This window comes from Neophocaena asiaeorientalis, unplaced genomic scaffold, assembly GCF_003031525.2.
Source record: "Neophocaena asiaeorientalis asiaeorientalis breed wild unplaced genomic scaffold, Neophocaena_asiaeorientalis_V1.1 scaffold118, whole genome shotgun sequence".
NCBI lineage: Eukaryota > Metazoa > Chordata > Mammalia > Artiodactyla > Phocoenidae > Neophocaena > Neophocaena asiaeorientalis.
The window spans coordinates 8,804,258-8,820,282 of NW_020175528.1; the positions used below are offsets into that span (position 1 = coordinate 8,804,258).

General features: G+C 41.7%; 1 protein-coding gene across 5 annotated transcripts in view; it reads left to right on the plus strand.

The window, feature by feature from the left end:
• HPS3 (HPS3 biogenesis of lysosomal organelles complex 2 subunit 1) overlaps window positions 1–16,025 on the plus strand; it is a 44,689-nt gene that overhangs the window by 10,446 nt on the left and 18,218 nt on the right. For 4 of the 5 annotated variants that reach the window (XR_003006386.1, XR_003006387.1, XR_003006388.1 and 1 more), the window contains exons 2-7: window positions 3,241–3,732; window positions 4,283–4,454; window positions 4,558–4,643; window positions 7,800–7,992; window positions 12,433–12,514; window positions 15,079–15,233. Coding sequence is in view for 2 of the 5 variants with exons in the window: in XM_024769008.1 (XP_024624776.1) it covers window positions 3,241–3,732; window positions 4,283–4,454; window positions 4,558–4,643; window positions 7,800–7,992; window positions 12,433–12,514; window positions 15,079–15,233 (1,180 nt within the window). In the remaining 3 variants the exon portion in view is untranslated. The remainder of the gene's footprint in view (window positions 1–3,240; window positions 3,733–4,282; window positions 4,455–4,557; window positions 4,644–7,799; window positions 7,993–12,432; window positions 12,515–15,078; window positions 15,234–16,025) is intronic. The other variant, XM_024769009.1, reaches the window with a different exon arrangement.

Below are 16,025 nucleotides of genomic sequence, written 5' to 3' on the forward strand. Positions count from 1 at the left end.
GAGTTTAGGCAGGGGTGGAACTTAGGCAAGGGTGGGGTTTAGGGTGGGGTGGGACCTAGGCCAGTGGGGCGGTGACATTTTAGTATGGGGCGGTGCCTAGGCTTAGGACCCGGTCGCTGGTGGTTCCTCCTGTCCCCTTAGGTGTCCGTGATCCCCCACCAGTGCCTGGTAGGTGCTTTGGTCACGCAGAGATGCAAATTCCTCGTCCTCCTAGTCTGCCATCTTGACTCCACCCCCTCACTTTTATTTTTTATTTATTAATTTATTTATTTTTGCGGTACGCGGGCCTGTCACTGTTGTGGCCTCTCCCATTGTGGAGCGCAGGCTCCGGACGCACAGGCTCAGCGGCCATGGCTCACAGGCCCAGCCGCTCCGCGGCATGTGGGATCTTCCCGGATCAGGGCACGAACCCGTGTCCCCTGCATCGGCAGGCAGACTGTCAACCACTGCGCCACCAGGGAAGCCCCTCACTTTTATTATTAATGCACTTAGTTTTGCTTTCAATTTTATGTACCTTAGTTCTGAGTTAGATCTGCAGATGTGTACAAGTAGTTCATATTTAGGTATTGCACATAATCATGCTCTTCAGCATTGGTGCTATACTGTATTATGTAAGTAATAAAAACCATGTACAGAGGGTAGGAATGGGGAGTTATTGTTTAATGGATTCAGAGTTTTGAGGAAGATGAAAAAGTTTTGGAGGTGGTGGTAATGGCTGTATAACTGTGTGAATGTACTTAATGTCATTGAGCTGTACACTTAAAAATGGTGAAAATGGTAAGTTTTACGTATATTTTACCACAATAAAAATTTTTGTTTGATGTATTTGCTGAGGGAATTCAAGGAAGATGGAGGCCACAAGGCATCTTTTGCCCCCAACTCCATCAGACTGCTTCTCTGGAACAGAGTGAGCAAATGTATGGGGCCTGCAGGGTATATTTAGACATTCCACCAAGATCTCTGGGGAGAGAACAGATACAGGCTCCACCTCTGTGGCATCAAAGGAACCAGCACAGGAGAAGGTTTGCTTCTGTTGAAGGCTGGTTCATTCTGGAGGAGGAGGGGCTTGGCCAGCCCACTTGGTGTCTGCAGAAAGGGGCTGCCCCCACTTGCTTGCTGCATCTGTATATGGGAAGTTCGTGTGCTAACAGCAGCATTTCAGTTTCAATTCATTGGAAAAGGGCTTGTTTACCTAATAATGTTTAGCATATAGTAAGTTCTCTTTTCAGAATAACACTGACTTATACCCTCTGACCCACAAAGTTCTAAAGATTAAAAATTCAAATGAGGACTTCCCTGGTGGCGCAGGGTTAAGAATCCGCCCTCCAATGCAGGGGACACGGGTTCGATCCCTGGTCCAGGAAGATCCCACATGATGTGGAGCAACCAAGCCCATGCGCCACAGCTACTGAGCCTGCGCTCTAGAGCCTGTGAGCCACAACTACTGAGCCTGCATGCCACAACTACTAAAGCTTGCACGCCGAGAGCCCGTGCTCTGCAACAAGAGAAGCTACCGCAGTGAGAAGCCGGTGCACCGCCATGAAGAGTAGCCCCCGCTCGCTGCAACCAGAGAAAGCCCTCACGCAGCAACGAAGACCCAATGCAGCCAAAAAAAAAATTATATTAAATTTAAAAAACCACTAAAATAGAATATGTAAGTGTGTGTTTATGTAATTGGAGGACATAAGAGACTGTTTAAGCAAGTTAGGAAACACAAAAACCAAGAAGGAAAAGATACATAGCTGGTTACATATTGTAAAAGATGCCATACAAAGTCAAACCATAGCAAAGTCAAAAGTCAAACTATAGACTACCAAAAATGATTTGCTCTTCATGGCCAATGAAGGATTAATTATCACTTTCACCCAGAGAGCTGCTCTTCCTTGATAAGAAAAATCAACCTAATAAAATAGTAGATAACTTGCAGAAGAGAAATTATACATGGCTGAATAAACATAGGATAAGATGGCCAGCTTTATAAGTGGTCTGGAAAATATAAATTATAATAACCATTAGAGTCCATGTTTCCCCCATCACATGGAATCAGTTCTAGTGAAGATGTGGGGAAATAGGACTGTTTAAACAGCTCTGGTGACAGCATGAACCTCTATTACATAATTGTGATTGTAATCCGGCAATATGTGTTAAAATTAAAAATGTACCTGCCCTTTGACCTGATAGTCTTACTTTTGAGAATCTATGCTGTTGAAACTTACCCCCACTAAATAAATATATAGGTATAGGCCTATTTATTACAGTATATAGTAGCAAAAAAACCCTGGAAATACTTGAATGTAGTATCTCAGTAGGGGAATTGTTGAATAAATTATGGCACATGTACATACAGGATATTTTGCAGATGTTGAAAAGGATGTTAGATATCCATGTATCTAACCTGGAGGGAAAGATATTTGGTAATCTTTTGGTAATACATTGGTAATTTTTTAAAGTTGCAGATTGTTAAATATATTTAGTGTGATTCCATTTTGGTAAAAACAAAAACAAAAATGACAAACTACCACTCTATGATCTAAGTTTATATGAAAGAAAGGTTTAGAAGGACACGGGTTTAGGCTGTGTGTGTTAACATTGTCTCCTCATGGATCGGACTGCCGGGGAGAGATCATTATACTTTTCATTTTGCCCCTCTTTATCACTTTGACTTCTCACAACAAAGAGTAATTCCAAAATTACTTTGTAATTTAAAATAATCCAAGAAAATCAACAACTAAGGGAAAATTAACTTGGATTGAAATTTTATTTAATATGTATGGCTTTATCCTGTTTCTCAGAGTTGACATAAAGATATGACTTTTGTGGGAAGGGGAAGGGTTGTAGTATAAGTTCTGCTAACCTCTTCAGAGTTCCTGAATTTATACCTAATTTTAACATCAGACTAATACCAAACTCTTTATGTCAGGAGAACTTTGTTAGAGCTGTAGATTCAGAGCTACAATAACACTTAGAGCTGTCATAGGAATAAATCGTAGAATTTCTCTGTAAGCTTCATGAATAATTAATGGATTATCTTAAGACATTAAAATGGGGAGAAATTGTATTTCAGAATCTAAATGTCTATTAGCTTAAAATACACCTAAGATCCTGTTACTTAGAGTTTCGTTCTAGTCAATCTTTAATTCAAACATTCACATTAGATTCAGTTATAGTTCCTTTTCATGGTGCAAGGAAAGTGGTGGTTTCTAATTACAAATTCTAAGTATAATCTTATTTCTTTCTCAGGAGACTATTTGGTAGCAATTGAAGAGAAAAACAAAGCTACGTTTCTGCGTGTTTATGTGAACTGGAGAAGTAAAAGGACTGAAAACTCCCGAGTATGTATCCGAATGGTCGGACATGACGTGGAGGCACCCTTCAGTGAAACCTTCAGAGACCAGATGTCTATTGTGGAAATGCCGCTTTCTGAGGCCCCCCTGTGCATTTCCTGTTGCCCTGTGAAAGGAGACCTTCTTGTTGGCTGCACAAATAAGTTAGTTTTATTTAGTTTGAAGTATCAGATCATTAATGAAGAATTCTCAATATTGGACTTTGAACGTTCTTTAATTATCCATATAGATAATATCACCCCTGTTGAAATTTCTTTTTGTATTGGATATGTCGCTGTCATGTCAGACTTAGAGGTTTTAATCCTAAAACTGGAGTCAGACCCCAAAAATCGAGAGAGTGTTAACCACCATCCACGTAAGACCAGCAATCCAGTGAAACTGTCAGAAGGTAAATAATGAATTTAGCTTACTTTCTTGTGTTGGGTGCAGAGAAAACCCTTATTTCTGGCAATCTCTGAAAGGCTCTAGTATGTATATTGCAAGCCACATTATTTATGATGTAGTTGTTCCTAATACGTGGGATTTGGGTTTATCATCTGGGTGCCCATATCTTATTCTGTAGCATGTAAATGTATTTCAACATGTATTTGTCATGAGAAATAGTGAAACAGCTGCTGCTGGATGAGGAGTTTCTGGACCCAGTCCTCATATTTACTAGCTGAATTGACCTCGGGTTAGGAATACCATCTCTGAGTTTCAATTTCCTCGTGTGTAAAATGGGGATGATGATAATAGCCCATTGTACTTTATCAGTTGTGAGGGATAAATGAGCAAGTGCTGAGACTTTTCAAAATCATAGTGCTTTATAAATGCGTGCGGTGTGTGTGCGTAAATTATTCCTCTGCCTGTTTAATCGGTGGGGGGATTTGTGCAACCTAATTCGCATTGGAGGGGTACTTGGAGTTAAGAAATACTTTTCTTCAATTTTATTTTTGAAGACATCAGTAATGAGACTTTGCAGCTTGAGTCAGATGATTTTGTTATCTGCCAAAAGCCCATGGAACTTCTTGGTGAAAAAAGCAAACAGTCCGGAATAGCTGTTACACTGGAGTCAACAGGATTAGCTGATGAAAAAATAAAATATTTCCACGTTCAGCACCTGCTCTATAGGTACTAGAAAGCTTTTTATTCACCAGCATTTAATATATATCTACCTACTTAAAGTACATGGAAATTAGATCTCTCCCCCCTCTCTCTCTCTTTAAACTCACAGACGTTTTGCTCCTGATATTTCATCCTGTGTCTTGTCGGATGACATCAAGTTGCATTCACTTCAGCTGCTGCCCATTTACCAAACAGGTAAGTATGACAGTGCAATGAGGTGAAAAGGCCCTCGGATGGGAGGGGAGACCGGTGTGAGAAATAGATTAGGTTCTTCTACTGAGGCTCCCTGTGGCCTTGGGCAGATTCCTTAGCAAATAACAGTGAGTGCTAGAAAAGGAAGTCGTGAGTGACTGCTAGGAGAAGCCATGGAGAGGATGTGACTGACAGAACCCATTTCCCTGTTTGAAATGGTCTCTAGGTCCCAAAAGGGAAATGGAAGCCCTGTTATAGCTAAGGTTCATCTGGGTCCAGCTGGGTCATTTGCCAGAGCTGCTTATGATGGCCTTGTGAGCCAGGTGGGAGAATGTGGACTGAATGGAAATCCATTTAGAGCGGTGGTTTTCAACCTTACTGCACATTGCCCTTACTTGGATGCGTTTCAAGATACTGTTGCCCAGTCTTTACGTGTTGGAGATTCTGACTTAATTGGTCAGCTATGCGGCCTGGGCATCAGTATTTTTTAAAACCTCCCCGGCAATATGATGGGCAGCCGAGATTAAGAATCACTATTAAGTTTTGTACTTAGTCCTGGCCTGCTTAATATCTTTAGGAGTTGCCTAGAGAAAGATATGAATATTTTTCTGATTAAATGGGTTTATAACCTTCATTATTTTTTTTCTTTCTTTTAGCAAACATTTACTGAGTACCTACTATGTCGGGTATTGTGCTGAATACTAGGGAACCAATAATGAGCAAAAGTAGGCAAAGTACTTGTACTCAGGGAGCCTGTTGTCTCGCGGAGGTGGGGGAGGCAGACATGAATGGAATGATCATAAGAAAGAGTACACAATTACACTCTGACCTGAGCGCTCTGTGAGAGAGGAACCCTGTCTCGAGAGTGTATAACAAAAGATCCTGACCTCCTCCTGGGGTCAGGGAAGGCTTCCTGAGAAAGAGGATCTGCAGAATGAATAGGGGCCGATTTGGGGATAGGATTGGTACAGAGGAAGCAGTGAAGGCCTTGTGGCCGAGGGAGAATCTTTGCTTGCGGAACTGAGAGAAGCAAGGGAGAGGGAGGTGTAACACGAGGCAGGAGACCAGAGGGCACACAGCCACCTTAGAGGGTTAGCTCTTTATCCAGGGTTTTCCCCCAGCACCTGGAACAAAAGCCCAAATCCTTTTCATGGCCTCCATGACCCTGACTCGGAGCTCTTCTTGTCCCACTCACCCTCTTACAATTCTCCATCCATGTGCCTTTTCTCTCTTCCTCAGATACACCCAGCACACTCTTATCTAAGACCTGTTATTTACTCTTCCAGTGCTCAGAAGGAACCTCCCTCAGAGCTTGCGTTACTTGCTGTCTTCCAGTTCTTCAATTCACAGCTCAAGTATCACCTCGCCACAGAGAACTTCTCTGACTTCTCTACTTAAACTGTTCCCTCTCCACATACTGCAGTTTGTTTATTCTCCACCCCACTCCCCCTCACTAGAATGAATGCAGTTACTTTGTCTTGTGTACTGTGGTATACCCAGAACCTGGAACAGTGGCACGTAGTAGGTGTCTGGGGTGTCTGATGGATGTTTACTTAGTGGACAAATGAAGGGATGGGTAGTACCTGTATGAGCTGGGCCCTGATGGATGAGTAAAATTTTTAGAAGTTGGACATTTTGGTAAGGTATTACATAAAGGGAACCAACACAGGCAAGGTGTAAAACCATCATGTGTGTTTGGAGATTAGCAAGCAGCTCTGTCTAACTAGAGCACAGATGTGTGTAGGAAAGAAGAGGAAGTAGAAACTGGATCAGTTGCTTTGGGCCAGTTGTGGAAGTGCCGTAATTGAAACTTTCTTCTCTTATTGATGGGTGTCCTTGAAGGGTATCAATCAGAGCTCTGTTTTTTTTAAAACATTTTGATTATGAAAAATTTCAAGCACACAGATGTAGAGAAAATGGTACAGTGACCCCTATGTACCCATCACACAACTTCGACAGTGTTGCCTCATAACCACCCCCCACCCCATGCCAGATTATTTTTATGCAAATCTAAGAGTTTATACCTTTTCATCTCTAAATATTTCAGCGTGTGTTTCTAAAAGAAAAGGATTCTTTTATTTAAACAAACCCCAAATGTAATTTCACATTTTAAAAAAATGGCTTGATATCATCAAATACCCGTCAGTTGTTCAAATTTCCCTGATTGTCTAAAACAATTTTTTCTGCAATTTACTTGTTTGAATCAGATTTCAAGTAAGGTTCATACGCTGCAATTGGTTCTGATGTCTTCTACGTCTCTTTTAATATGTAGGCTCTGCCTTCCCCTCTCCTTCTTTTTTCTTTGCAATTTAGTTAGCAAGAAACTGCACTATTACTGCAGAATTTCCCACAGTCTGGATTTTGTTGATTGACTCCCCACAGTGTCATTTAACATGTTCCTGTATCCCTGTATTTCCCTCTGATCTAAAACTGCATTGTTCAGTACGGTAGCCGTTAGTCACATGTTGCAATTGAGCACTTTGAAATGTGATTAGTCTAAGTCTAAATTAAGATATGCTGTAAATGTGAAATTAACACTAGGTCTTAAAGACTTAGTACAACAAAAAATGTAAAATATCTCAATTTTTTATTGATTGCTTATTAGAATGATAATATTTTGGATGTGTTGGATTAATGCAATATATTTTTAAAATTTGGCCTGCTTTTTATTTTTTAAAAAGTGATTACTAGAAAACTTCAAATTACATATGTAACTCACATTATAGTTCTATTGATGGTGCTGTTCTAGACAGGCTTGATCAGATGATGGTGATGATCATGATTTTTTTTTGTTTTTTTTTGCGGTACGTGGGCCTCTCACTGTTGTGGCCTGTCCCGTTGTGGAGCACAGGCTCCAGACGCGCAGGCTCAGCGGCCATGGCTCACGGGCCCAGCCGCTCCGCGGCATGTGGGATCTTCCCGGACTGGGGCACGAACCTGTGTCCCCTGCATTGGCAGGCGGACTGTCAACCACTGCGCCACCAGGGAAGCCCTCCTTTTTCTTTTTTTACTGGCATTCTTATATAGAGAGAAACTTCCCCTAAGCAACTCTTTGGTTCTCCATTTATAGACTTTTTTGCATAGAAAAGTCAAAATATTGGTTCCCTTTATTTACTGGTTTCATGGTTGGTTTGTTTTTTTGTTTGTTTTTTCATGCAGGGTCTCTTACTTCTGAGAGAAAACATTCATCTCAGGAGAAAGAGTTGCTGAGCCTCTTTTGTTTTTTCTCATTACCTCATGTGGGCTATCTGTACATGGTTGTCAAATCTGTTGAATTAATGTCAGTCTACCAGTATCCTGAGAAGTCTCAGCAGGCGGTGCTCACACCACAGTTTTTGCATGTCATCACAAGGTATGTTTCAGTCTCTTGCTGGCTTTTGAGTCACTTATTTCTCTGTAAATTCTTGAGGTGCTTTCTAAATCCTTAAATGAGAATTATGTGTACCGTTGTATGGCACTGTAAATCAATGATATACATCTGTGGGTTTTTTGTTCTTTTTTTAATGGCCCATACCTGCCTTTTCAATGTCAGAGATGTAGATTCCGGTTTTGCCTTTGTTTTATTTTCTTAGACTGGATGGGGATCTTTCTAAGGAAGTACAGAGTTCTTCATGAGGGAAGATTTTCATAGGGAATTCTAATGAAAAGTCAGTGGGGCCAGTCAGGGCATCTCTTTAGACTTTGTTTTAGATTTCCTCATTTTTTTTCACTGCTGTCCTATCTTTTCCGTATGAGTTGAGCTAATTGATAATGGTGTAGGACTGTCAAGAGGCCAGAAAGACTACCTGATTCTACCCTCTGAGTAGTGTAGATGGGGAAAGGATCCAGAGGTTGGTGGTGGTCACGGTCATGTGGCTAACTGGTGGTGGATGTCTTGAGTTGCCTTACCCTAGTAATCTGGCATGTAAACTGGGTTCCTGAGCAGGGCTTTAATGTCATTTCCTTTTTTCTCAGCAGTAAGTGATACTTATGGTTTTATTTCCTGTTTTTTCAGTTTAGATTATAGTCAAGGCACTGCATTAAGCCCTCTGGCCAACGACCTGTGAATAAGGCACACCATCTGCTTTCTGAAGCAACAACATAAAAGAGGGCCAGAGACCAGGGACGTAAACACTAGGAGATTAGTGAAAAATGTCTTAAGACTTTGTGAAAGGGGCGTAGGCTGTGGGAGGAGGGAAATTACTTCTGGCTGAGTCGCACAGGTAAGGTTTTTGCGTTTGAAGTGAAGCCCGGAAGCTAGTTAGAATTTGACAGACAGAGATTGGAAGAGAAAGACATTCTAGATAGAGGGAAACCTATAAACAAAGCTATGTCCAGGTTTACAGGAGTGTCCAATAATTGCATAGGACAGTGATTTTTGTTTTGTTTTGTTTTCAACTGAGTGGGACTATCAGAATCTCCAGCAGGTGCTGGAGTGTATTTCGCACAGCACAGGACCCACGTGGAGATTCTGACACCCACTCCTAGCGGGGGTACTCCCCTGTCTTCTCACTCCCTGGTGTAGGGAGAAATGCTATTGTGTGTTCCTTAAACGAACAGTGTGGAGGTAGCTAGTCTTTTTAATTTCCAAAGTGTTGTGTAGTTATGTCCTTTAAGTGTAAAGGAGCTGAAACATAGAGCAATGGGGAAAACAGTGCTTGAGAGAGAGCTCAGGGCTTTGGAAATTAAGGAATATTTTGAGATTTTGACCAAAGAAAGGGATGTGAATAGAGCATTGCTTTAGGAAAATGAGTGGTGGCCACTGTGGAGGATGGTTTGAACATAGATAATGAGCTATTGGGATGGTTCAGTAAGGATAATGAGGGGTTGCATTTGGGCAGGGCAGTAGCAGTGAGAAGAGAAGGAAGCATGGATGGGAGAGAATTACAAGACTTGATGTCTAGTGGGATACTGGGAATGGAGAAGACATGAGAAAACCCATCAGTTTTGAGCCTGCTTTTATGAAAGAATGGAGGCTGCTATGGCATGGGGTGAGAGAAAAGTTTGGTTTAGACATTGGAGTTTGAGGTGCTTAGGGAATACCAAGAGGAAATGTTGATAGGTTTTTGGACACATAGGACTGAAGATTAGGGAAAAGAGGAAAGGTTAGATATTTTTATTACCAACAAAAAAGAGCTCATTATCAAAGTAGTGATCATGACCCCAAGAATGTGTAGACAGAGAAAAGTAGTTGGAGAACTAAACTGGTAAAAGTCATGTTTAGAAAGTGAGGGGAAAAAGAGAAGGGTCTGTAAAGATGCCGAAGAATCCAGAAAACTATAGCTTCTCAGAAACCAAGGAAAAATTAGAGGGAGAAGGAAGGAAGAAAATATTTATTTCTGCCCCAAAATATTTATACAACAGACTATCTTTTATCCATCTGATTGTATAAATGTACAGGACACTGAGAATTTAGTGAGTGGACCCTCTAAATGCCCCTCCACCCAAAGTATGTCATGAACTAGTTTGGAATGTAGAGTCCCGAAAACATAGTATAGTGATGGCCTGAAGAGACTTAAAATCTGTGGGTTTTGCCTGCTTCCAGGTGGGAAATTATTGAAGCTTTTCTTAATATTAGCACCCAAAGATACTTTGACATCATTAACCTGACTATGGAAGCATTAGACATTAGAATAGCGGTTGTTATATGTAGATTCAGATTCTTAATAAAAGATTCCCCACCCCTATATTTAAAATCCTATATTGTTGAGCTAATTTTTACATATTTTTTATTTTACCCAATAGATATATATTTTAGAAATATCTTGATCCATACGTTTGTCTTGAAAAGTTTCTTGAATAGTGATGTGTTTATATACCCTCAAAAAAAAGCAATAAAATCTTTTTTAAAAGACTCTAAGAACAATATAAAATCATGTAATAAAATGTCATCCTTGTAGACATACATGAATCGGAAGGCCTCCCATCATCTGCCTTCTCAGAGTCAACCTTGTCAACACTTGGTCTATATTCATCCAATTTTTTTTTTTATAAGAATACATAAACAACTATGGTTTGCTTTTTACCGAAGTGGATCGTATGATGTCCACTTCTGAGCAACTTGCTCCTCTGCTTAGCAGCGTCTCCTGGACGTCTTTCCAGGCCAGCACACTTCTGTTCACTTTGTTCTTCTCTCATACTGCCGCTTAGTATTCCAGCGATAGCTAATAGCTGGATTAATGTTGCTGGAGGTGAGTCGGAGGACGCAGCCTTTTTCTCTCTAGAACCTAAAGGTCATCTTTGTGGTCATAGCTACTCTGACCTGTCATCCTGGCCCCACTGCAGGTACTTCTTTTGGTTCCCCGTATCTCAAAGTCCCTTCTGTTTAGTTTCCTTCGTGAGGGCACCCTCTACCCCAGATTTCTAAGCGGTGGTGCTACCGTCCCAGCTATTGTCATGACTCCAGAGGTCACATCCTAGAGCTCTCTGGACATGGACACAGTTGACAGTGGGCTGAGACCAAAGTGGAAGCCCCAGCAGACAGATGGAGAGTCCTGACTGATGCCTCTACATCGTGCCAAGTCTCGCAGCTGTGAAAATGTCAGAATGATTCTCTTGTTAAAGAAGTATTTCTTCTATTTTAAGGTTATTGTTAGATTTGCTTTAGTCCTTCATTTCTTTATTTCAATAGAGTTCATTTTTACTTCTCTCACTTTCTGATTTTTTTTTAAAAATTTATTTATTTATTTATTTAGGCTACGCTGGGTCTTTGTTGCTGCGCACGGGCTTTCTCTAGTTGTGGCGAGCAGGGGCTACTCTTCGTTGCAGTGCACGGGCTTCTGATTGCCGTGGCTTCTCTTGTTGCGGAGCACAGGCTCTAGGCGCACGGGCTTCAGTAGTTGTGGCTCGTAGGCTCAGTAGTTGTGGTGCACGGGCTTAGTTGCATGTGAGATCTTCCCAGACCAAGGCTCGAACCCGTGTCCCCTGCATTGGCAGACGGATTCTTAACCACTGTGCCACCAGGGAAGCCCTCTGATTTGTTTTTAAAAATCATTCCTGGGAACCCACGACAAGATGGGTTTCGTAGCAATTTCTAAGTTAACCATTGATGGTTTTCAGTGTCAGTGTTGGAGGGTTGACTTGTAAGTCTCCAAGCACTTACTGTGGGGTCTCCAGGTTGCTTTGCTGTGCAGACATAGCCTGGGGTTGTGGAAAGAGCTAGAGGATTGTGAAGAGTGAGGAGACCTGGGGTCTAATTTAACTCCATTCTCCAGAGAGGACTTGGACCAGTTATGTACCTTGCAGGCCCTAATCTTTAAAAACAAGCTGCTGGACTAGGTAATTCTGAAGGTTCCTTCAGACAGTCTCTGATTTTCTCTACCATTGGATTGGGTTTGCATAATCTAAGTGTGTTGCCCAGCATAATCCAGGCTCCATTTCATCCCGAGGTAATAATCAGTAAACCTGTGTTCTAACCTTGGCTTTAATAGTCACCTCTCTGTACTTTGGGCAGATCCCAGGGGCATCATTTTGTCTATAAGATGAGGGTATTGACCCAGATCCATGGTTCTTAACTAGGAGTGTACGTCACATGAGGAGCTTTGTAGAAATATACGTGTCTAGATTCAGCCCCTAGAGATTATGATTTGGGTAGGAGTGAGGTGGGGACCAGTCATATATTTTAAAAAACACTCCATAGGGTTTCTGAGGTACTCTCCTTGTTAAGAAGTAGCCTAACTTGTCAGCATTTGACAGATACTTGGGTCTTCCCCCACCCCTGCCATTGCTCTGTGCTCCTGTGAAATCCTCCCAACAGTGGGCACATTGGTTCCTGGCCTCCAGTTTGTTCAGTGGCATCTCTCCTCTTCCTCAGTAACAACCTGCAGTGTTACACAGTGCGGTGCAGTGCGGCGGCCGCTCGGGAGGAGGACCCGTATGTGGACACCACCCTGAAGGTTAGAGCTGGCTTATGACAGTGCAACCTAAAGATGACAGTATGAGTTCTTGCAAATTTGCTCTTCGTGTCTAAGCTTGGCAAACATAAAAGTCTTGTTTTTCTCAATTAGAATGTTGGAATGTAAAATGATAAGCATTTTGTGATTCGTGGTTTAGATGGTAATTTTTAAGATTACGTTGAAAGCATTTTACTCAGAATTTAGATGTAATACATAGTTTAAAAAATTTGGTAAAGAATATATATATAGTGTAACTTCAGAGAGAGCTCTTCACAGCTATGGCATACTACAATTTTATTCATTTAATAGAAGTATTGGTGGCAATTGTATAGAGCTGTTAACAAAACAGTACAGAAATCAGTATATTCAAGAGCACAAAAGTGAATACAGCGCATTCAGATGATTTATTTCTACTGTTATCAGATATGCCTTTAATTCTTTAATCGTTTTACAAAGCCTTCAGCCACTTTCCTGTAGTTCTGTAGTTTTGATCTAGTGTAAATGGATATTCTAGATCAATAACCTCGTTTTTAGTGAGTAGTAATACGCTTAGTCTCTGAAAAGCTCTTGACCACCAGATAAACGGAGGCAGTTTTATGATGAAATTCTGTTTTCTGACCTTGAATTTCTGTTCTCAGAAATACGCTGATCATTTGCATCATATTTCTCATGTGCAGTTTTACCTCCGGAGCATAAGCTGTTTGAATGGGTGTTTGTTGTGCGTATCCGTGCTGTAGGGAACCCCCAAGTTATGATGGCCTCAATTTCACATGTTAATGTCCATCTGGCACCTGGAACGCCTTTTTCTGGAAAAATGAATGTTCAGTGATGATGGTGTGTAGTACTTAATGTGTCCGAGGCACTCTTCCATTATCACTGTCACCCAAATTGTGAAACGCACTGGCGTTTTCTGGAAATTGTGCCTGAGTTCTTTTTTGCTATGGGCTGCCTGTCACTTTCTGCTGCTGACCAGGCTTACCGCCTACGCTCAGCCTCTTGGGAAATAAGAATCATAGCTTTCCCATGCCTTTCTGTCTGTGTTTAAGATATACACATAGCCTTTTCAGGAGATTTTTTTTGTTTTTTTCTTGCCGTATGCGGGCCACTCACTGTTGTGGCCTCTCCCGTTGCGGAGCACAGGCTCCAGACGCGCAGGCTCAGCGGCCATGGCTCACGGGCCCAGCTGCTCCGCGGCATGTGGGATCCTCCCAGACCGGGGCACGAACCCGTGTCCCCTGCATCGGCAGGTGGACTCTCAACCACTGCGCCACCAGGGAAGCCCCTTGTTTTTTGTTTTAAGCCTCGGAGAGACATAGGCTTGTGTAGGTAGTGATGGTGGAGTGAGGGGTACATAACAGATTGAGGTAGGATCAATCTGCATTTGGAAATAAATCTCAGTTCTAGGCCTTCTCAGAGTCTCATAAAACCAGAGGGAAGGAACACAGAAGAAAGGAAGGTAGAAAAGAGGAGAGATGGGCAGCTGGTGGGGAACGCTGCCCCTGAGGCCAGTCCTCCTGAAGGTGGCAGAGGGAAGGACGGTGATCACACCTCCCGGCTCCCCCTTCCCTGCGATTCCACCATTCTGAAATCCTAGATGCCCCTGAATGAGCACACCATCATTTTGCTCCCTTGCTGACTCAGGCTTTGGGAGCTGCAGTGTCTGAGAAAGGTTTCACAACCTCAGAGTCGGGACCGAAGTACATGCGATCTTCATTTCCCTTTCCTCTGAGATTCTGGCTCAGCATCGCCAAGGCCAACTTAACTATTCTTAGGAATGTAAAAATAGATGGAGGTTTTCCCCCATGTGCTTTGTACAAAAGGGACAATGAAGATGACCTCAGAATCCAAACAGCATTAATGGAGGCGAGGGGGAGGCCTGGCAGCATCATTTTGTGAGTCGCAGAAAGAGCTCTTTCGTTATCATATGTATCCATTCTACTTGAGTGAATGGTCCCTTATAAGGACAGGAGGCTGGCTCCTGGTCCAGGATTTCCTCCAGTTTGCCTGACACACCCCAGCCTGTTGGCTGTTCCAGGCAGTGTTCACATCTACAGAGCTAACAGAAGCCATCGGAACATGAGAGTGTTTCTTTCGTACACACGCAACCACTAAGAAACCATTTTATGTACTCTACCTGAAGTACAATGTCCTTTTATAGTGTCTCGTTTTGTCTAAAGAGGCCACTTGAACGTGCCCTGAGCCAGCCCACTGTTAGTGGGGAATTTCCTGGGTGGCAGGTAATCAGCCCAGGGCTGGGCTCCTGGAGGGTCTCTGTAAGGCAGAGAGTTCCCGCAGCTTTGAGGGGCCTCAGGTGTACCCACTCTCTGCATTCCTTAAATCAAAGTCAACAGATACTAAGTAGCTCTTTGGCAGACACATGGATGAGATAGTTGGTTAAATAGTTTAGATAGGAGAACCTCTTACTCTGATAAGAATAGCAATTTGAATTATTTGGGGGGAGAGTGAGGGGGAAGGAGACATTGTATCAAATACATTGATATTTGAAGATTAAAATTCATGCACTTTATTCCTTAGCTAAATTTCCGATTTTTTTTCCTTATTAGGCTTGCCCACCTGTCAGTATGGATGTCTGTGCTTTAAGAATACAGCTTTTCATAGGCTTGAAAGCCATCTGTCACTTTAAAAACCACATTATACTTCTGACCAAGGCAGACCCTGAAACAATTCCAGAGAGAAGAGAGTCACCCAAGAGGCTTCTGTAAGCATCCCCTCACCCCCAGACATTCCTGCGAAAGTTTCTGGAATGAATTGTTACTGCTATATTTTGCATACATCTTTGTTGATATTTTTTTAAATGAAAGCTTTGAATGATCAGATAGCTTTTCTAGGTGTTCTTTTTCCAGAGTAAGAAAAGAAGTTTCTGATGCTCTCTATAATATCCTTTATAATTGACCTTGAACTTTTAGAAGAAGATGAAGTATAAAATTAGTTCAGTAAATATCTGTGGTGTTTTAGATAAGAAGTTAAAGGGCATGCCTTTTTTGTATAATTAACAAGTAAGACAGAGCCTCTTATGCTGATCCAAGTGACAAGGCTCTTTATTATTTTTCTTCTTTGGTCTTTAAGTGGCTACATTTTTATCCAAAGATTATTTTCTGGTATTTCAATGAAAAAGAAATTAGCAATGCATTTCTTACCTTAAAAGCACATTCATGATGTATAGATTATGTGTTAATCTACCTTAGAGAAAAAGTGCATTGTTCTAATCTCAGGTTGACACTTCGGTGTTTTGCTTTCACATTGTTTGGAATAGAATGCTTAATTCCAGAGTAGTTAATGCTTCTATTCGATGTTTTCTATACTGTGAACTTAGTGGTAGGGAATGCAATCTAATTTGAACAGTCCTCTGTGGAAAATTAAGTAGGAAAGAAATCTGTTTGCAGGGGAGGAACACAGATTGTATTTCAAGTCTAACATTGTTTTCCATTTTTAACATAAGTTTAAGCTTCTCTGAATTATTTTTGCCTGTGCTTTGTTCCACCAGCAGGAA